Genomic DNA, 23869 nt, shown 5'->3' with positions numbered 1-23869 from the left:
ACTGGATATAAAATTAACTCAAACACATCAGTAGCCTTCCTCTACTCAAAGGATAAACAGGCTGAGAAAGACATTAGGGAAACAACACCCTTCACCATATTCCCAAACAATATAAAATACTTTGGTGTGACTCTAACCAAACATGTGAAAGATCTGTATGAAAAGAACTCCAAGTATCTGAAGAATGAAATTGAAGAAGATCTCAGAGATGGAAAGATCTCTCATGCTCATGGATTGGCAGGATTAATATAGTAAGAATGCCCACCTTGCCAAAAGCAATGTACAGATTGAATACAATTCCCATCAAAATTCCATCTCAATTCTTCATAAAATTAGAAAGAGCAATTTGCAAACTCATTTGGAATAACAAATAGCCTAGGCTAGGGATAGCAGTTCTCAATACCAAAAGAACTTCTGGAGGAATCACCATCCTTGACTTCAAGCTATATTACATAGCAATATTGATAAAAAAACATATGGTATTGGTACAGAGACAAGCAGGTATATCAGTGGAATAGAACTAAAGATCCAGAAATGAACCCACACACCTATGGTCACTTAATCTTTAACAAAGGAGCTAAACCCATTCAATGAAAAAAAGCATTTTCAACAAATGGTGCTGGTCCAACTGGCAGTCACCATGTAGAAGAATGCAAATTGGCCCATTCTTATCTCCTTGTACAAAGCTCAAGTCCAAGTGGATCAGAGACTTCCACATAAAACCAGGTACACTGAAACTAATAAAACAGAGTGTGGAGAAAAGCTTAGAGCACATAGGCACAGGGGAAATTTTCCTGAATAGAACACCAAAGGCTTATGCTTTAAGATCAAGAATAGACAAATGGGACCTCATAAAATTGCAAAGCTTCTTTGAACCAAAGGACATTGTCATTAGCACTAAACAGCAACCAACAGAATGTGAAAAGTTCTTTGCCAATCCTATATCCAATGGAGGGCTATTATCCAATACATACAAAGAACTCAAGAAGGTAGACTCCAGAGAATCAAATAACTGTATTAAAAACTGGGAAACAGAGCTAAAAAACAAATTCTCAAATGAGGAATATCGAATGGCTGAGAAGCAACTAAAGAAACGTTCAACATCCTTAGTCATCAGGGAAATGCAAATCGAAATAACCCTGAGATTCCACCTCACACCAGTCAGAATGGATAGGATCAAAAACTCAGATGACAGCAGATGCTGGCGAGGATGTGGAGAAAGAGGAACACTCCTCCACTGTTGGTGGGGTTGTAAGCTGGTACAACCACTCTGGAAATCAGTCTGGTGGTTCCTCAGTACTCAGGTACTACACTGTACTACCTTAGGACCCAGCTATACCACTCCTGGGCATACACCCAAAAGAGGCTTCAACATATAACAAGGGCACATGCTTCATCATGTTCATAGCAGCATTATTTATAATAGACAGAAGCTGGAAAGAACCCAGATGTCCTTCAGCAGAGGAATGGATAGAGAAAAATGTGGTACATTTGCACAATGGCATACTACTCAGCTATCAAAAACAATGACTTCATGAAATTATTAGGGAAATGGATGGAACTAGAATATTTCATCCTGAGTGAGGTAACCCAGTTACAACAAAAACACCCATGGTATGCACTGATAAGCTTGAATTACCGAAGATACAATTCACAGACCACATGAAGCTCAAGAAGAAGGATGATCAAAGTGCAGATTCTTCAGTCCTTCTTAGAAGGGGGACAAAAATATCCACAGCAGAAAATATGGAGATAAAATTTGAAGAAGAGACTGAAGAAAAGGCCTTCCAGAGACTGCCCCACCTGTGGATCCAGCCCAGATACAGCAGCCACCAAACCCAGACAATATTGCTGATGCCAAGTACATGCTGACAGTAGCTTGATATAGCTGTCTCCTGAGAGGCTCTGCCAGCACATTACAAATACAAAGGTGGATGCTCACAGCCAACCACTGAACTGAGAAAGAGGTCTCCAATGAAGGAGTTAAAGAAATGAAGGAGCTGAAGAGTTTTGCAACGTCATAAGTACAACAATACTAACCAACCAGAGCTCCCTGAGATTAAACCACTATCCAAAGGCCCATTAATGGACCCATGGCTCCCACTGCATATGTAGCAGAGAATGGCCTTGTTGGGCATCTATGGGAAGAGTATCCCTTGGTCCAGCCTCAGTGTGGGAGAATATCATGGCGGGGATGAGGGAGAACGTGGGTGGTACCACCACCATAGAAGCAGGGAGAGGGGAGACGGGATAGGGGTCTTATGGGGGGAAATCTGGAAAAGGGGATAACATTTGAAATATAAATAAAATATACCCAATAAAGAAAACTGATCAACCAAACACTTCAAAACAACAGGTAAATGTGGTTGAACAGAGTCAGCTGGTAACGTGGGTACTGTGATTAGATCAGATGGTGGCTAGAAAAGAGCTTAGAGAAATGGTGGTGACTCATCATGAGCTCTCCTCTGGTCCCTGTCACTGCACCATAGCGTAGGAGGAGCACAAAATGGATGAGTCCTTATCACTTACCGAAACAGAAACCAAATGCTGGAAAAACTTTAAAACACTACTGCAAGCATGAAATGCATTGCATTTTATTTCCTAAAAATAGCTTGTTTTGGCATAAACTTTTACATGTGAAAGTGTGGCTGTGCTTTTATTTAAAGCATCGAGTTCTGTGAGGTATCTCTTAAAATCAACGAGAATGCTGCCAGATGTGAAGAAGATGGGCTCATAGCTTTACTCTCTAAATAAAATCTATTTTTAACAACTGTTGTGCTCAATTTTCTAAACTTAGAATGTTATGACTGGTGGCCTTTCAGTGTTTTTTTTAAAGAAAACATTTTTGGAAATACAATGAAGCCGAACCTGATAAGGGACTTCATAATAACCTATTAGGATTTTTTAAAATAGGGATGTAACTTCCTTTAGCCTTATTAATAAAGCTAATATTTTCTCACATTTTGAAAAGATATCTAAACATGCATTTTAAGATGTAGAGTTAGGTAAAAGATAAAATCCAAGCAAACATTATCTAACAAGTTCAGGGCCTATAATTGGTCAATGTATGCATACTGTAGGTCACTTAGAAATCATGTTTATTGTATTTCTTTTTGTATTATTCTCTCCTAAAAAGGAACAGTTTAGCAAATGCTATAGAGATCGACTCCTAAATAGCCAATAATTTATTTAAACACTCTTTCAAGTCTAGCCTCCAGAATTCCTCCTGCCTCAGTGACTCCAAAATTGCTTTTGGACATGTAGGGTAGAAACGTTAGTTATATTTCAGCTGCTCACCAAGCAGACGATTCTACATATTTGCAACTGAAGATGTGGAGTAAAGATAACTTCTGTCTCTAAGTCGGGTTTCCCTATGCTCTAGCTGTCTTCACAGTGCAGCCCTTGGACTCCAAGGTTCTAACATAATTCTATCACTCAGAGTCAGCTTTTAAACACAAACCATGCGTCTTTCCCCAATTCTTTCTGAATTACTCCAGTCCTATATGGGTCAATCACACAGACTAGGAAAAGACATCTTTTTCACTGAGAGGAAGAAAGAAACAGTTCTAGATTAAATCTACACCCGGGCTATGATCTAGGTTAATAAAATGACATTTTATAGAGTTGTCTGATGGTCTTCTCTAAATAACTTTCTTGAAGCTTTGCTTTCATAAAACACCAAGGGCTTGATATATGCTCAGGATTAAATAACATATTTCTAGATATGTTTTTAAGCTCAAAATCTTATGTTCAATGTTAATTTTAATCAAGTTAGATCTGATTTTCTTCTGCTCATAAGTGTAGAAAATGAGGTGGCCCTCACGAGATGTCCACATCTGTATGTCACTGAACCTTGCTCCGATGCATCCCTAGGAGCAATACCCGGTCTGGGAATCCTCTCCACACCTTCTAGAGCTGTGGGGAGCACAGTTCCTCTGGCGACAGAACAAGTAGCTTCCTGGCAGGGACTTGTGACACAGCACCTACAGTGGTGGAAGTGTGAATCCAAGCCCAGAGAGCCATGACACAAAGTACTGCTGTGCTTTCTCTTCCTTGTGGAGATAACTATCTCAGCGTGAAGATGTCCTAAGAAAGGACTGGGTCTGTGGCTCCCTAGGCAGAGTGTTTGCTTAGCGTGCGAGACCTCAGTTTGATCTCCGGCTAGATGAGACGCAGTGTGCTGGCACGTCTGTAATTCCAGCACTCCAGATTTAGACAGAACGGTCAGAAGTTCAAGGTTACACTCAGCTACAAAACCAGGCAAAAATCAGGAGGGTATATGAAGTTATGGTTGCTGGTATTATTATTGATGTTATTGTTATTTATTTATTTATTTGTTTTTAATTACATTTTTGTAGGTGCCACATTTCTTTCTTAAAAACAAAATCCTCAGCTGTAAAAACATATGATGAAGCAATTACTTTCTAAAACTTTTTTTTTTTTTTTGCTAAGTTGATCCTATAGTTTCACTTAGACATTGTTCCTTATCCCAGGCAATGTTTTATGTATACTATTTTACTACACCATAGCTGACTACTTTCAGACTGCGCAAATTATAGCACCCTATTTTTTTACATTGATCTGTTACTCTACTTATTGTCAAATCCCTGCTATGTCAACGCATTTTTTTCCCTAGTATTTACTTATGTGTAGATTTACTGTATGTGTCTAAAATGAATGCAGTGAACTCAGTAGCTATGGGTGGACACAAGCCAGAGTTTATGAACCAGTAACAAAAAAGGAGGCTCTCCAAGGAAAAAGAGATTATAATGAATAATTAGAGAGAGAAAGAGAGAATGAAAAGACAGAAGAAAAGGGGTGAATGCTATGTGAAGGGAGAGAGAAGGTAGGGAGAACAGAAAACAGGAAGGGGTCCAGAGGAAGAAGAGAAGGGGGAAGAAATATCATCTTGATAGTACTTCAGTTACTGAAATTCATGATCTTCTGATTTACAAATAGCTTGGGTGTTCTGTAAGACACCTCATTATCTTCCTAAACATATGATAATCTGAATTTGTATATGTTTAATATTTGTTGTTGCCATTGAAATGTATGTATGTATGTATGTATGAATATATGCATTTATATCTATGAATAATGGCAAACTTCAAAATATGGTTCATGTCTATACATAGAGACCGTCATAAAATTATAATCTTTTTTGGTTATTTTTTAGAGATAATAAATGGAAAATGAACTGTTCAGTGTATTGAAATACTGTGAGGACTTTCAGATATTGAACTTGGGTTTTCTTCAATGGGGTGAACTAACAACTATAAAATTTCTTTATGAGGTGTCGCACTTGACTTTAGAACATGACTTTAATTCCAAAGGCAGACGAAGGAATTTCAGCTTTTATTACTACATGATTCTGATGTAGGAAGAGGGAAAGCTCATAGGGAGAAGGATAAGGAAAAATGATAAAAAGAAAACCTAAATGGAAAGAAAGAAATATTTTCATGAGTAAAGGTGGAACAACTAAGTCTGAATTTTAAACAAAAGGTATCTTGGGTGATAACGAAATGACTTGTTCTTCAAGGATAGCTATTTCCCACAGAACAACCAAGACATTTTTAATTGTTATGTATTATTACTGAATTAGAATCAATACTAGTTAAGTAAAATATAAATATATATATATATTTAAAAAAAAGAATAAAAAAGCTACCAGAAATTTTTTCTTGGAACATATCCTTAAGAGACGACAGAGAAATAATAGATTTCGGATCAGACCATTGGGTGAGACACAGAGTTAGAGTGTTCGTATCAGACTGTTGGGTGAGACACAGAGTTAGAGTTCGGATCAGACCGTTGGGTGAGACACAGAGTTAGAGTTCGGATCAGACTGTTGGGTGAGACACAGAGTTAGAGTTCGGATCAGACCGTTGGGTGAGACACAGAGTTAGAGTTCGGATCAGACCGTTGGGTGAGACACAGAGTTAGAGTTCGGATCAGACTGTTGGGTGAGACACAGAGTTAGAGTGCTCAGCCACAAGGACAAGTAAGAAGCTGCTCCCTGTCTGCCCAGCCCTCAGGTCCTCTGTAACTCTCTGAAAAGATGTGTAGACAGGAGAGCAGGCAGTTCCTCCTCTGAGCACATGTGTACACAGGTACAGCCACACTGTACACACACTGAACATATACACACACATACCACACCTACACAACTGTATATACACATATATACACACAGATTCACACACCAAACATATGCACACACATTTAAGCCACATACATATGCCACACACTCATCTCCCACATCATACACAGATACACCATATATACATATACACTCATACCATATATATACACTCATAACAAACATGCACACTCATACAATTCACATACACATGCAGTCATACCACACAATGTTCACATCATACAAACTATATATAAATATACATATTTATATCATACATGTATGCATACTCACATACCATACAAACACACATTTACACCACATGCACCACATACACACACATCTCCCACACCATACACATGCTCACATCACACAATCCATATACAAATATCACACATACTTACACCATAACACATATACACTCATTAACTATCTGAAGGCAGACAAGAAAAGAAAGGTTGGAAATGGTCTCATAGTAAAGGACGTGGTAGGGTAACATGAAGTAGCATAGAGCATCCCATGACACTGTTATAAAATGTGCAGTCAGAGTAAAGCAAAGCACTGAGAACAGAGTTCTGCACGAAAATGGGCTCCAGTGTGACTTCATTAGAGTGACACCAGGAACATGCTTTCTCGAGAAAGGCTGTAGCTCCTAAATATGGATGTCACATGGTTATATCAACAGTCAGAGGGGAAAGCATTAGATTCACTGTTTGTCTTCTGAGCTTTCATGCTTTACCACACTGACAGTTGCATTCCCGAAGGTCTTCATGTTAAGGAAGGCCAGATTAGTTAGAAAGGCCATCTTATCTGTCTTATTATCTACTCTGATTTTTGTAACCTTGAACTAGGAACTGCCTTAAAGAAAATGCCTCGGTGGAATACAGACTTCTGTTCTTTCTGAACTCCCAGCATTCTGCACAGGACAAAGCAGCTCAACAAACAGATGTGCCATGAATAATGAGCAACAGGCAAAGCAATGCAGACAGAGACATGGTGGTTCTCCTGTCTAAGGTAGCTGAGCTCTTCCAGCAGGCCGACAGCTCTGCCTACTTCCCTACAGTGTTTTATCCTCTTCATCCATTCCTTCTTGTAGCCACCTTTCCTCCTTTCACACTTAGTTCTTATTACGAACAGATGTGCACCACAGTCACATCTGTATCGTGTACTCTACACTTGGCCAGGCAGGAGAAGAACTTAAAGAATCCTACAGACAATGGATAATCCTCACTATCTAGCTGCCTGGTAATACCAGTAACTATGATCTACTGATAGGACCCACACCAATACAGAATTCCTAACTTACATTGTAACGAAGAGTAAGGCAAAAACATTCAGATAAGATTTATGTTCCCCAAAGGTATGGACTATGGTAAGACTATGTACCAAAAGACAGATGTGACACCTTAGGGAACAGACCCTGCCTCTGAATGTTTTTAAACCTATGGGTGAATGTGTCTTAGTTTTGATTTTCTTTACATAGAGAGAGATAGGTCTATGTCAGAGCAACCCCCCCAAGAAAACCTTTTAAATCATATATAAAAAGCAGGAAAATATTTAGTGAAACTTTAATCTCAGATATCTCCTTGGAATTCCAGGGCTCCATGAAACATAGCTAGAGAAAATTTATATTAAACAACAGAGATTCGTTTAGTTATTACAGAGGTCCATAATTCTATCTGTTTCCTCTAAGGATCTAAAAATCAACAATAACAAATTTCCCATGCGAGTATAAATATCTTACAAACTCTGCCACAGCAGCATTTTTCTCATATTTATATTCTGAACTACACATGTGCAGGATCACCTTTCAAAAATGTCCTGTTCATCATTGAAATTCTTACTTTAGCATTGCTTTTGTTTTATCCTCTGCTTATGCCCCCCTCCCGGTGTGAGGTAATCAGCCTGGTATTTTGAACATGGCAAGCAGATGCTCTCCCAGTGATAAGCAGCCTTTCCTATAGCCTTCTGTTGGATCTTCACTACATGTAGGTATCAAGGTAAACAACAACGGAGGGAATTCATGAAGAAACCAGACAAGCATCATTTCCTCAAGGAACCTGCAGCCTTCTGAAATTTTATGGCAAACAGCTATAATGGGAAGTACGAACTGAAAGTGTTATTAAAGTAAAATATAGATTGTTTTCTGATTGCCGGGCCAGGGTGCCATATCTGACCTGTAATGGATCTGGGGATAGACTGCAAGCAGAGAACGGAGAGAATGTCAGAAAGCCATGGGTCACCCACTGGCAACTGTGTTGAGCTGAAAGGCGGATTATGTGACCAAAGTGTGTAATATATAGGCGACAGGCAGAATGTGGAGAACCTATGTAAGGTTTCACAGCACAGACTGCCTTAATTAGTTTAATGGAGAAGAAAGAAGCCGAGGTTAATGGAGAAGAAAGAAGCAGAGGTTAATGGAGAAGAAAGAAGCAAGAGGCCGGCACAAACACACACACACACACACACACACACACACACACACACGTACGCACGCACAGGAAGGCACATGCATGCGCACAGGCACACACACTTGGTGAGGAGGCACACAGGACAGATGAAATGGTGGCAGCATGATTGGAGGAAAGAATATCTATTGCTTAGGGCCAAGTGTAGAGAAGTTGTGACTGAAGTCAAATGCCAGGCAGGCAGGAAATGACTGGTGTTCACAACAGTAATGGGTACTTTCTAAAGGCTGGAAAGGGGATGCTGTACCAAGTACCAATCCGAATTCTTGCAGCACAAAGTAAAGGGAACTGAAATTTGGAATCAGAGCTGCATTTAAATGGAGGGGAAGTTTGTTCAGAAATGGCAGATAGAGTTTAGGAAATGAATGAGAACGGTGCTCTTACGAGACAATCTGCAGTGTTGAGCTCAGAAAGGTTCCACCAACCGTGGCAAATGAGTCTGAGAAAGAGCAGAGAGAGCTAGCAGGGCACCAGGTACAGCCGCATGTGTGGAACCATACATTTAGAACACACAGTGGGACCCAGGGGATCACATAAAGCTGAGGTGCTGTGCTGGCTGGTTTTGTATCAACTTGACACAAGCTGGAGTTATCACAGAGAAAGGAGCCTCAGTAGAGGAAATGCCTCCATGAGATCCAGCTGTAAGGCATTTTCTCAACTAGTGATCAAGGGGGGAGGGCCCAGCCCATTGTGGGTGGTGCCATCCCTGGGCGGGTAGACCTGGGTTCTATAAGAAAGCAGGCTGAGCAAGCCAAGGAAAGCAAGCCAGTAAGTGACATCCCTCCATGGGCTCTGCATCAGCTCCTGTTCCTGACCTGCTTGAGTTCCAGTCCTGACTTCCTCTGGTGATGAACAGTAATGTGGAAATGTAAGCTGAATAAACTGTTTTCTCCCAAACTTGCTTCTTGTTCATGATGTTTGTGCAAGAATAGAAACCCTGACTAAGACAGGTTGGTACCAGGAGTTGGGTATTCCTGTGACAACCTGACCCTGTTTTGGGAAGGACTGTGGAAGGACTTTGGAACTTTGATCTAGAAGAGCCATTGGGAAATTAAGAGCTCTGTGGGATGTTCAGTAGGAGCTTGGAAGATAATATTGAGAACAGTGCAGAAGATGGGGGCCTGGCTTGTGAAATTTCAGAGGGAAGATTAAAGACTCTTTGATCAGGGCTGTGGCTGTTTTGTTTGTGAAGATTCTGTGGTTTTGGTTAGCTGGGGCTGAATAATCAGCTATTTAACAAGATACCAGAACTACTAAAGCAAAACCTTTGCATTACTGGGACTACTGATGCTGGTCAGCTGGAGCTAAGAAATTAGTGGTGATTAAGAAGAGAGCAGTATCATTGAGGTGAAATCTTCTGGGAACTGTTTTCTGAGAGCACAAAGAGAATGTGTTCTAGAGATAGCCAAGGTTGTACCTCATGCTGTGGCTAGACTTGGTAATGTGTAAGAGACACAGGTGGTACTGGTTTTGAAGAAATAAAGAGGTCATGGAGAAGAAAGAAAGGGATGAGGCTTAATAGTGTTATGTTTGTGTGTCAATTTGACTAGGGCATTTTCTCAACTAGTGATCAAGGGGGAAGGCCCAGCCCATTTTGGGTGGTGCCATCCCTTGACTGGTAGATCAGGGTTCTATAAGAAAGCAGGCAGAGCAAGCCAGGGGAAACAAGCCAGTAAGCGACATCCCTCCATGGCCTCTGCATCAGCTCCTGTTCCTGACCTGCTTGGGTTCCAGTCCTGACTTCCTTTGGTGATGAACAGCAATGTGGAAGTATAAGCAGAATAAACTGTTTTCTCCCAAACTTGCTTCTAGATCATGATGTTTGTGCAGGAATTGAAACCCCAAAACAGGTGCTCAATCTCTTTCCGAAGTTTTCTCTACAAACACTGTTGATGTTTAGCAGTGCTATAAACCATAAACTGAAACAAAGCCTTCTACCACAAATTGATTTTGCTTATAGGGTTTTATCACAGCAAGAGAAAGCAAACGAGGGCAGACACCTTGTCTTTCTCTGCTTTATCCATCCCCATTGCCTTTCCCTTTTTGTTTTATATCCACTCTATACAACACCACACTGCTCTTTACTCAGGAAATTGACGCAGGAGACACCAAGAAAAGTATAATTCAGAAACAGGATGCTGGAACTGGAAAGGTACCTATGATGAGTCAAGATTAAATGTGATCAATGGCCACCGTGCCTTACTTTCATTCTTCGACACAAGCCAGCAGTACACACACAAGCAGATGAGGAATTAAAGAGCGGGGAAGTGAGAGGAAGAGAAAAGCTAGAACCTGAGCTGTCTCCACTACGGTATCAGGTGTCAAGTGAAGGATCATCTGTTTTATGGTTAGTGCTACAGAGTACTTCTGGGCCCCCCCTAAAAGTCACCTGAGACAGAAATTCTGATTGTGACTTAGTCTACAGAAGAGGAAAACTCATGCTCAGGTCAGACTCTGCAATCTGAGTTTCTAAGTTGGATGCCTAGTGCCTCTGGAGTTCAGAAGAGGATAGAGAATCTGCTGGAACTCGACCCACGTTTGTGAACTACCAAGTCAGTGCTAGGGACTACAACTCTCTGAAAGTAGTGGGTACTCTTAACCATGATTGTTAAGGATGATACAGTGCAATCCTTGAAATGATATCTTGTTTTTAAGTGAGCTATATCATATATAAACAGAGACATACAAGTGTCTTGAAATACCAAACTCCTAAGCAGACTCTTTACTTACAGCAATAATGTATGACCTGGAAACTAGTGGAGTAATTCTAAGAACTGTGTGTGTGACAGGACACCACACTGGGGTAAGGTGCATGGGCACCAGCCTGTTATGGTACATGTGGAGCTCAGGGGACAACTTGTAGAAGTTGGCTCTCTCTCACCATGTGGGTCCTGGGACCAAACTCACGTAATCTGTCTTGCTGGCATGTGTCTAAACCAGCTAACCCATCTTAACAGCAAAGCTATTAATTTTTTTAAAAGCTTTAATTGTGTATTAGTGAAAATGTAACAACAAAATTGTTGCCTTACATAAAGTTAGGTAGTTTATCTAAACAGCATTTCCTAAAGAATATTCCCTCAAGCAGTACATTTTATTAGTAAGCAAATTTAGTAATTATTTTTGTAGAAGAGATTGTTAGTATATAATAGCACTGAATATACTGTAAACTTTAACATAGTCCATTATTTCTCAATCTTATCTATGCACTGAACCCTTTTTTCCCCTTTTTTCATTAATATGGGCTCACATCCCAGAAAGCCTAGTATCAGAAGAACCTTCATCTATAATAGAAAGAGGAAAATTCAAATGAGTAGATGCTACACATGCGAAGTATATTATGTTTTGGAATTACACAGAATTTTCGATAGGTTCTTTTATCAGTATGCCATTTTCAAAGGACTCATCATACGTTGTGCAGTTGATTATGGATACAGCAACCTGAGAATATAGAATGCTGAGAAACCTTTCCCCCACCACAATAAAAAGATTTCTCAGGGTTGACTAGGTTTGAAGAAGGTAAGGCAACTGACATAAAGTAAGAACTACTTATGCATATCCAACTCTAACATCACCTCCTAGAGAACAGCAAGAGAAAACCACATCACCAAACAGTTGGTGTCTAGAATACTCACACTGCCCACTCAAGCTTCTCGTTCTTGATGGAGTTGTACAAAGCCTGTAAACAGAGGAAACAAGATCAAATTACTCTTTTTATTCTGCTCCATATGCTGAACTGAGCAGAGGAAGAGTCAAAGGCTTCAGTAAATGTTTGAGCAACTTCCCCAGGCCTTTACAATCGCAGACTTTATTATCTGGAGGGGCCTGAGGGCTTTGGGTCAGGCTGCACGGCTCTAGAAGCTGAAGAATTCACAGGGGAGGCAAATGAGCATTTTAGGGAACAAAGGAACATGCACTAAGTAACAACAGCCTTTTATAAGTAACACACTGTACTGTATGTTTGGCTCAGTGGGATTAGGCTATGGCTGAACTTAAGCAGAGCCTTCTATTTCATTCATTTAAACACGGTCTAACAAATTCATTAATCAGGACTTAAGGGTAGTCATAATTTTTCCCCCCTCCCAATTATCATATTAGCTAAGATACCTTCCCTGACCCTCCCTGAACCAGTATCCCATGTAGTTATTGTGGTCAATTTGTACATCTATATCACCTACCCAGGAAAATGCTTTACTTTAGAATAAGACAAAATAAACACACACACACACACACACACACACTTAAATTTTTATTGGTTATTTTCTTTACTGATATTTCAAATGTCATTGCCTTTCCCAGTTTTCCTCTGGAATCCCTATCTCACCCCCCTTCCCCCTGCCTCTATGAGTGTTCCCCCACCCACCCACTCTCTCCCTTCCACCTCCCTGCCCTGGCATTCCCCTATATTGGGGCACTAAACCTTCACAGGGCCAAGGGTCCCTTCTCTTGTTGATGCCGAATAAGGCCATCCTGTGCTACATATGCAGCTGGAGCCATGGGTCCCTCCATATGTACTCTTTGGTTGGTGGTTTAGTCTCTGTGGTTCCTGTGGGGTTGAAAACCCCTTCAGCTCCTTCAGTCATTTTTCTAACTCCTCCATTGGGAACCCCATTCTCAGTCCAATGGTTGGTTGAGAGCATCTGACTCTGTATCTGTCAGGCTCTGGCAGAGCCTCTCAGGAGACATCCATATTGGGCTCCTGTCAGCATGCACTTCTTGGCATCCATATTACTGTCTGGGTTTGGTGCCCTAAGCAGACCTGGGATGCTGGCTCCACATCCATTCCCAAAACACCCAGAAGAAACCCATCACCCAGGTACTCTAACTCAACCCAGGAACACAGGATCACAGGACCACAGGAGCGCTAACAGGCCCAGGATCACAGGACCACAGAGGAAGCTGGACTCCCAGGAGATCAGACACACCCAGGAGCACTGGAGCTCTGACACACTGCCCCTCTTCCTATGCCAACCATCTCCAGTGTTTCTCTTATTTCTCTTAAGAACTGTCCTCTGTAAGCAGTGAATATGCACACGTATGAGTTGACAAGAAAGAAAACAAAGGGTTCTTTCTTCTGGCTCCAGCTGAGAAAGCACCATGAGAGCATTCTCACTGTGGTTTATTACCTAGTATCTCTTGTGCCAGACAAGGAGGTTCTAGGATGGGTCATTCCTAGGAGAAATGGTGGTGTCTGTTATGAGGGGGCAGTCCAGGTCTAGTGACTAGAGTAGCAAAACTGACCTGGGCTCAGCAATTTCTGAGTATGTTTGTGATTCTTTCAGCACTACCAGAAGAAAAATTAAGCAATGACAGAGTAATGGATCTTCTCTACCTCTGACTCTAGTCACCATCCTCCCCAACCTCCTGCCAGCGTCTCTGAGAGGCATCTGTCAAGGTTCCTAATGCCTGCTCCTTTTGGATAGAGGAGAATCACCACAAAGGAATTTCAGAGCTGAAAGGGATGAATACGGCCTTCCAAATGATGAGGTAGGTGCTATCCAACGAGAACAAACATCACTCAAGATTCTGCATATGTCTCACAAATGTAACACTGAAACAGCCTTCCTCCTCATCTACTTTTCTGGGACTCTTTTGGTAGTAGGATGAACCTCGGATCTTTCTAGCTGCATCACCCCCAGTTTTGTACTTGCATTACTACCAACAAATTACATCCTTTTCTCCCAATCCTAAGATTTACAGCTCTGTATGTTCTGCCCTCAGTTACGGATTTAGGGGAAAGACGAAAAGACTTCTTTTAGATGGGTTCTAATAATGCTGGGCAAGGAGGATTCTATTCTTAAAAGATAAGCTTCACAGAAGAGTCACTGTTGCTAGGACACATGCTTGTCAGTGAGGACAAGCCTGCTAAAATGACCCTGCACTCTCAATCCACTTATAATCAAAGGTACTGGTCATGTGAGTGCCTAAAACTGGAGGTGCAGGTGACAGCTCAGGAAAATAACCTGGGGAGATGGTCCGGTTAGGAAAGTGCTAGCTGTGTAGGCATGGGGACCTTGGTTATGATCCTTAGGACCCACCCTTAAAGGAATGCTGTGGACGGCAACATGTAACAACTGGAGTAACCAAGAGATGGAGGCAGGTAGATTCATGTTACTCTCTCTACCTGAGTCAGTAAACAAGCTGGAGAGTGCCTGAGGAAGAATCCCAGCATCACTGGTCTTTGGACTATTCTGTCTCTGTCTCTCTTTGTTTCTTGTCTCTTTATCTCTGCCTGCCTGTCTGTTCCCCTCACCCACCCCCACACAGATACCTGTGTGTATGTGCATGTGTGTTAACCCTTCACATAGCTAGAGGAAATTAACAATGTCCAGGCAGGTTGTCAGCTTCCCTTTGGATTAACGGCTGAGATAAAGTAGGAAAAGAAAAAAAAAAGTACTACAGGTCCATCCATATTAACCCACACAGTGGGGTGATGCTTGCTGTGAAGGCTGAATAACATACCCCCCAAAGATCACTATCTCCTAATTCTTAAGAACTCTGAATATTTCCTTATATGGCAAAAAAAAATCTTTAGATCAGATTTAAAGAGTTTATGATGGGGAAAGTCTGTGGGTGGGCTCTAAATGTAATCACAAGTATCTTCACAAGAAGGCTGAGGGCAATTTGAATAAGCCTTAGGGAAGCCAAGAGAAAAGGAATAAAGAGGGTGGATGACACATTATTAGCCAAGGTCCCAGCAACAGAAACCTGAAAAGGGAAGGAACAGAGTCTCCTTTGACCCCCAGAGCAAGCGTAGCTCTGCCTTCACAAGAGCCCCAGACTTCCACTCTCCCAAACTGGAAGGGGGAATATTTCTGCACGTTTTAAATAAATACTTCTGTGGTCATTTCCAGCCACAGAAAACCAATGCATTGTGATATGAACAAAAGGCAGGTATCTTAATAAAAGCAATTTGTAGAAATATTTTTATGTTAACCCCTAGATGAAAGTACATTTTACTTTATGGATATCATCTGAAAGTATGAGAGTATACATCAAAATCTGTCAAGTAATTCTGCAAAGAAAGAAAAATTTAAAATTTAGACCTTACACCAGATGCCCAGAGCTTCCCTTGAGAATTCTGCATGAATTATCAACAAATATTTCAAATGCCATCAGACATGATGCATGATGCCCTAGCTAAAATCGAAATTCCAGCAACCTTTCCCAGGAGCTCTAGAATGATCCTTCTGACACTGAGCAGGACAGATGGTACTTTAAATCCGAAGATGATTAATTTTAAGAATGAGAAAGCAAAACAAGTTGTTTAAATTACAGGAATATGGGAGTTTGGTTTAAATTTACTTTTAAGTCTTTGTTCCTCACTTGTGATTGCTTCTCAAGGATGATAAAAAGTCGTTTTATTCAAAGCTTAGCACCTCACTGGCAGCCCACACAGGCTCTGCCATCCCTCTCCATTACCACACTGTATAATCAGGGTTCTCTGTTTCCCCAGAAGCGCAGTCTTTGGAGTTGATGGAACACAGCGTATTTTAGTTAAAGAATCTCTAAATTCCAATGATGTCCTCTACTCTGTGGATCCTGTGTAATTATGGAAGGTATGGAAGATCTTACACAGCTTCCATTTTAACTGAGCCTGCTAACGACAATAGTGGAATTTATACCACCCACCTTGCGATTCCCTGTGAATGCCCATATCCCTGAGCCCACTGGAGTTTACCCAAGTCTAAAGGAGATAAAATCACAAATCACCAGTGGGTACTTCTCTCTTTGGCTCACATTTGCCTGATTAGGCAAACTCATGCCTAAAGCAGGATTGTGTTTTTCCATGTCTATAATCAGATCCAGCTTTTTACCAGGCCATCAGGTAAACAGAGCCAAACCCTTTGTCCTGGACAATTAATTTAACTTTGTGCTGTGGTGCATGTACAAACAAGAATAGCAGCCACAAGGACATCTAAGCACAAGTGGACATTTTATCACAGATCCGCAATGAAAACAGGAAAATGTAGAAGCCCTTACCTTAATGAGAATGAGTATGAGGTATCATCATAATAAAACTCATCATGTAATAAACATTTTAGCACTTTGTAGACACACTATGGAGGCATTATTATGACAGGTACAATTGAATCTACTTACACTGCCTTCAAGGGGCTCTTATATAAAGAATACAGCATTGACCGCTAACCCCGCCTGCCTTTACCTGGCTGACTCTATTAACTTCCTTCTTCTCACATACGACATGAAAGACACATTCACACATGGAAATAATAGGTGACATTGTTTTATTTATGTTTCCATAGAAAAATGCATAGGAAAGAGATCCAGAGTAAAGAAGCTAAGAACACAGGTAGATGTGGGACAGCTGCCTCTAAATTGTCTATTGAAACTGATAATTTAATTTACCTGATGGAATCCTGACTGTCAAACACACTTTCTGAGACAATCTTTCCAGAGACAAATTAAGATGGTAAAGTCTCTGATCATAAAGTATAGCTATCAAACTGGATAATGCTCCCCACACTGTATACGTGTGCATGTGTGTGTGTGTGTGTGTGTGTGTGTGTGTGTGTGTATGTGTATGTGTATGTGTGTGTGTGTGTGTGTGTGCGTGTGCTCGTGCATGTTGGGGTTCATGGAGACCAGAGATCTACATCTTCCTCTATCATTCTCCACCATTTCTGAAGAAGGGTCACACACTATGGCTCATCAGTTAGGGTAGGCTTCTGGCCAGTGATGTCCAAGGATCCACCCACTTCCTTCCCACCCCAAGTACTGGGAGTTACAGATATGCACCTCCACAATCAGCTTTTACATGGATTCAAGGGACCCGAATGCAGGTCCTTTTCCATGAAGACCAACTGTAACACGTTTTCAGCCCTTGGGTTAATCTGTTGGTGGATTCATCAAACGCTGGTATTAATGGAGGTGGTGAAAACTATGGTATGAGGCCTAGTTCCAGGGAAGATTAACTGGAGGCAGTTGTCCATCGGGGTTATACTGTACTCTGGTTCCTTCCTGTGTGTCACACGGTGAAGAAGATGCTGTACTCTCATAATGTATGTGTTCATGAGGCCAAGTGTCTAGGGACAGAGCCCTATGTATCTATGAGCTGAATACTCTTTTGTTCTTAATTTTTTTTTTTTTTTTTTTTTTGTAATGTGGTCACAGCAATATTGGAAAGCTAACTAATAGACTGGTCTTTGCTGTCTATATATGCAACCTGAGAAGATGACATAAGTTACCTTCCTTGGTTCTCTTTAGCTCTCTGTCTATGATTTTACTTGGATATTAAAATAATAAAACAGGATGTTTTCCTAGTTTTTCACACACATCCATTTTCTTACACTACCCACTACCACACACACACACACAAACACACACACACACACACACACACACACACACACAGAGAGAGAGAGAGAGAGAGAGAGAGAGAGAGAGAGAGAGTTATCATTAACTAGCAGCATTACTATCTTATTCTAAATTCCAAATATGGATTTCAAAATTAATGTATACTATCTATCTATCTTATTCTAGGTTAAAACTTTTACCTTTAGGGAATATATTTTTATGAATAAAATATCTATTTCCCCTGTAATTTTATTATACATTATAACAGATATACTCACGGACTATATTTACAAGGAATATTAAATTGTTTTATCACCTAATTATGACCCATCCATGCATCTTTCTATTTTATTTATCAGTATATTTGGAAGTACACAGTAGCCAGGAATGACAGGGGAGAGTCCCTGTAATCCTAATACTTGGGAGAGGGTATCGGGAGAAACAGTTGCTCAAGGCCACACTGGACTACATAGCAAGCACAGGGGGTACATTTGACCCTGTTTCAAAAGCACAATGAAGAAGCACGTGACGGATATGAGTACATTTCACTTCCACACACCCCAGCATTACACTAGCTTTTCAATGTCTGCTTACACTGGTTTTAAAGATTAACTGACACAAGATCAACTCTACAAATCCCAACTGTACCTTTAAATGCTATTCTATTAAGTGCAATCACCCGACACAACACATTCCAACTAAGTTACAGAACATAAGCATCAACTCCAGAAAATTCCCCCACAGTGCTGTGACGACTGGAGACGTGTGCTCGTGACCGATCCGATGTCAAGTTCAATGTCAGCTCCTCAGAAGCTTGAATCATACACCAGGAATGTTGCCGTGTCCACCTAACACTCCCTGTTCATTCTTTACAGTTTTTTTTTTTTTTTTGATTAATTTTGTCTACTAAATGTTTCCAAATCGAAGCTGGGGAGACAATTCAGCAAATAAAGCGATTGTCAGGCAAGCAGGAGACCCCGAGTTCAGATTCCTAGTACCTATTTTAAAATCTGGGTGCAACATTCCCACATTCTCCGTAGAAAAAGACAGGAGGATCCCTGAGCTTGCTGCACAGACATTCTGGCCAAATCAGCTGAGCTTCAGTGAGAGATCTTGTCTCAAAAACTAATGTGGAGAATGAAATCCCAAATTTATGCCCCACGCCTGCCTTACTCTGAACAGTAATCTTTCCCTAAAGCCATTCACTTATGTACATAGGTAACAAATACTATGCCCAGAGGTTAACACCAAGTATTTAGATCTCTATTAGGTGGAAACAGAAAATAATGTAACAAAAATGTAAATATACTTTGATATCTCTGATGGCTTATCAGTTATTTATTTTAAGATGATGAAAATCAGATAACCCGAAGGATCCATTTTAGATGGCCTGAGAATATTATTCCACAAAGGAAGGGTAAAACACCACCCACATGCAATACAAAGTCTGGAAGAAAGGGGTGAGCTGCTGGAGGTATAGCTAAGTGGGAAAACCCCCAGGGACAGAAACAGACACTGAGCAGATATGGTAGGATACAGAGGGCCTTGGGAGTGGAAAACTTTGCATGCTGGGAAATAGACAAGCAGGTCCTAGAGAACAATTCAGTGTTTAGGCTATCAAAGGGCAACAAGTGGATTGTTCTAAACAAATGAGTGTCCTGCTATAATTCATGCATCTGCAGGGAGCTTAAAGAAGGCAAGAGGGAAAGAGAATTGCCAAAAACCCGCTGTTTAGGTCAAAGATGTGATTCAGGCTGATGACAGCGGTGGCAGAATAGGAAGGCATCACGCTATCTTCCTCAATTATGAGAAAAGGTGGCCCATTTCTGCATAACTTAAGCATAAAATTTAAAAACCGAGTAAACAAACTGTTCCAATAGTAGCACCAGAGATACAATGATATCCACAAATATTCATTAAAATATAGTTTTAGCAAATATACTAGAATGTGTTATTAAAGTAAGTAGTAAAGCAAAGTCTGTTTTCTGAAAGAATGTGAATACATAAAGGTACAAAGGAAAATTATGACGAGTCACTACAACGTCACCATTGACTGTTCTTGGAGAGGGCAAGTTAGGGATGGAATAGGACAGACTTGCTTTTAGTGTACAATGCTCTGTACTGTTAAGTTTCTAACACCACATATAAGTCACTTAACTAAAGTATAAATATATGTATTTTATAAGATAAAATAAGTATAGAAAACAAAATAGAAAGGTAGATTCAAATGTGGTCTATTTAGCTTTAGTCCTGACAACGCTCCATAAATTATCTTGAAGCCAGCGTTTTGTTTTTTTCCTTAAACCCTTGCTGAGAAAGCATGGCCTTCAATGATAACAATGTTAAATACCTCAAGTATCACTGTGGGTCATTAATACAGACTTAATGGTCTAGAAATGAGCAAAGCTAGGTTCAAACCTGTAACTTACAAAGTCAGTATGATTATTTAACTTCATTAATCTGGAAGCCAGAGGGCCTAGTACTTGCTGCAGGATGTTGGGTGCCTGATCAAAAGCAGGATATCTAATTAAATTTTAAGTTGAATGAGCAATGAATAACTTCTTTATTTTGTAAGTGTGCCCCCAAATTTTATATTAGATATAAAAAAAATTGTGATCTGAAATAACCTGAATTTATCTGGCTGCTTTGGATTCATTCATATTCGTTAAATCTGGTGACCTTAAGAATAAAAAAATCAAGTACAGGAGTCAGGCTCCAGGCTCCTTTTATTTTTAGTTGAATATTTTATATTCTCTTTATACCATTTCCCCAAATGGAGTTGCCATGACGATACCAACGCGTTCTCCAGCAGAGGGTATGTAACCCAGGAAGAGGAGGCATTCTCTTTTAGTTGGCTGGAATGCAGATGGCATGACAGGAACGTATAACAGCACCCTCATCTCTCTCCCACTCCTTATAGGCGCTAGAGACAAGGTGCTTGACACCTTATGTCGATGTGATTTATGAAGAGAGCTTTACAGCCCGAAAGCCTACCATAAAATTGTACATAATTACAGTCTCGGTGAATATGAGCAGATCACTGACTTCTAAAACATTCCTCAGCATCTGCAGCTCTCCATCAGCCCTGAATTCACTGTGATCTTAGCCAGCCCCCTGCCTCCACTTCTACTGCTTTCACTCTGATCTTCTGGGTCCTATTTATCAGAAACCTGTCTATATTTGGACAGCTAATCCTTGCTTAAAAATATGACTATAACCTACATTTTCAAAGATGATTCTAGATAGCACTTGCCATGATCTGCTGTTAGATCATCTCTTTGATAACCCTTGTTGTTGAAAGGCAGCAGGCAGAAGCCATAAGAATGCTTTACAACCCGAAATATAAGGGATACACAAACTTCAAATGACCATGTAATTACATGCAGTATTTTAAATACATAAGAAAAACGATCAATTATATTTAATGATTATGAACATGATCATAAAGTTAATGTGCACAGTTATTAAAAATCTATTTTCTTGGGCAACAAACTGAGCCCTTTTAAATAAATGGCTCCTAAAAGAAACAATCCCAGAGGACATTAACATTTAGAAGGAACAAAGGCCTGGCATTTGCTCTCTGCCATTTCCATACATTAGAAAAAAGCAGTGAAGACAAATCAAAATGGACACAGATTTTATTTAAAACAATCAATACAGATGAATTAAATACTGAAATCCAGCAGATCCTAGGCATTATGTTTTCATAAACAACAGAATTTTCAAAATAAAATTTGGGGAATTATACATAATTGTCATTTTTTTCATTTCATTAAGATAAAATTATTTTTAAGATAAAAGGACACAATTTATTAACACCATTCCATTAACACAAATTATATATATATATATATATATATATATATATATATATATATAAATATATAATACGTATTTCTCTATATAAATATACATGGCACACACATGTTATAAACACAAATACTTCTCTCCTGCCTAATGAAATAGTATTATGTCCCCTCACACTTTGGAGGATCATCAGTTTTGAGTGTCTATGTTACAACAACAATACTGATAGAAATCATAGCGAAGCAATGTGGTACAGTACAGTGTTTTTTTTTTAAAGTAAACTTTTTCTTTTATCATATAATTAATCAACCTGCATTTTGCTGGTGTCATTAGATGGGTTTCCTGGGAACCTTTGTCTAATCCTCCACTACCTCCCATCAACCTCCCATGTCCACCTCTGCAGAGCCGATGCCGGGTGTCCAGTCAGCGCCAAGTCTAGACCCCTCCATTCTTCCCTGTCTCAACTGCCTGCTTCCATCTACAGATCCGTAGTCCAGGGCTTCCCTTTATCATGTTCCTGGGGGTTCCCCCTCCTGCTGGGCTCCCCAACTTCCTGTTTACTAGATACAGGTCTTCTAACTTCTGAGGAAATAGACCTGAGGGAGGAGAGAGGGCAGAGATTCCTTCTGTGAAACATTTCAACGTTTCACTCACAGCTGCTATTTTCCACACAGGGGTCTCACTGTGGGCCTCAAGCCGGGTCTGAATGGCGGCTGGAGCCTGTCCTTAACTCAGTGTGGAAGACAATCGAAGACAGGGAAGGGAGGGTCAATGACCACCAGGTAGGGGATGCACTTAGAATGTCTAACTCAAAGATCTAAAAATAGGAATCTTGTTTTGAGGGCCTGCTCCCGAGGGTAGCTAGGGCCTTCATCCCTAGATTTGCGGTTTTGCTCACTCTCTCACCCGCAGGGCTGAGGTAAGTAGATAACTTTCCAGCTGTCAGATGTTTTGACCTCTTTAGGGACCGATGCTATCATTTGCCCTGTCCTTAAAGATTTGTCATTTCCACCCTCAAGATTTCAGTGGAGTCTTTCCAGGAATAAAAATAAAGGCACTGTTTCTTTAAACTAATTAGAATGGTTATGTTTTGTCTGTATAAAAACACCATTTATCTGTGGAATAAAAGAACATAGCATGGGGTTGATGAACCATAAAAAAAGCCCTTCAAACACTGCCCAATCAAAGAGTCTTCCTACTTGAATGTTTCTAAGAAAGTGGAGTGAACAGCAACATAAATCAGCACAAAGAATTTGGCATTTTATCTGTCTTTATCCCTCTAGTGACAGTAAACAGCTGCTTTCTTCAAGGGCATGGTGACAATGATAATCCCAGCACTCCGGATACTGAGGTAGAAGGATCAAGAGTTCGAAGCCAGACGGGGCTGTACAATCCTGTCTCAATAACTTAAAACTATAAGCTTCATTTCTCAAAGCACACAGTTAGCAAGGGCACCACGTTTCCTTATTCTGGAGATCTTAATAGAGCACCTCAATGAAACAGCAGGAACTGACCCCTGCTATGAGCTGCAGGGGCTCTAGGATTTGAAGTCTTAGTGATTATTGTGAACACTAAGGCATGTCCAGTGGGTGTGTGCTCAAGAGCAGGTGAGTCTAGTAAACCAGCCTGAATCAGCAAGATGGAACTATCTGGATGGCTAAATAGCATTTATTTTCTGACTAATCACACTAGAGTCCAGCAAGGAGCATGCTGACATCTCATGGTAGTTCTCACTCAAAAGCAAAACGGGAAGTGCCAAACATCAGCAGATCATAAAAAGAGCAGGAGTAAAACCAGGTCCCACTTGGTAATTTTCATAGAATTTTGACATGAAGCATGCCAAAAAATTTACTGCCAAGATCAAATTCTGCTGAAATCAGCAGATCTTACATTTAAATATGTGTCTGCCAGACCATGATAAACTGGGTTTTAAAAAAGTAATAACGAAAGTGACCCACTGGAATGATAATGCAAAATTCAAAATACAAACATTCAGTGATAGCAGAGAAATTTCATAAGTTGAGGAAATTTCATGTTCAGCTACCCAATGTCTGCACCATTATGAATTAATATATATTCCACACACATATGTATGTATGTCTGTGATACATGCATACATACATGTACATATGTGTGTGTT

General features: G+C 40.4%; 1 protein-coding gene across 5 annotated transcripts in view; it reads right to left on the bottom strand.

The window, feature by feature from the left end:
- PSD3 (pleckstrin and Sec7 domain containing 3) overlaps positions 1–23869 on the bottom strand; it is a gene marked incomplete at its 5' end in the record, with an annotated part of 409927 nt that overhangs the window by 73179 nt on the left and 312879 nt on the right. For all 5 annotated transcript variants that reach the window (XM_080929045.1, XM_080929046.1, XM_080929047.1 and 2 more), the window contains one exon: positions 12240–12283. In XM_080929045.1, the coding sequence (XP_080785171.1) occupies positions 12240–12283 (44 nt within the window). The remainder of the gene's footprint in view (positions 1–12239; positions 12284–23869) is intronic.

The sequence above is a fragment of the Micromys minutus genome (assembly GCF_963924665.1).
Source record: "Micromys minutus genome assembly, chromosome: 14".
Taxonomy (NCBI): domain Eukaryota; kingdom Metazoa; phylum Chordata; class Mammalia; order Rodentia; family Muridae; genus Micromys; species Micromys minutus.
The sequence above is the reverse complement of the archived record's forward strand: the minus strand, read 5'-3'. Positions and strand labels throughout refer to the sequence as shown.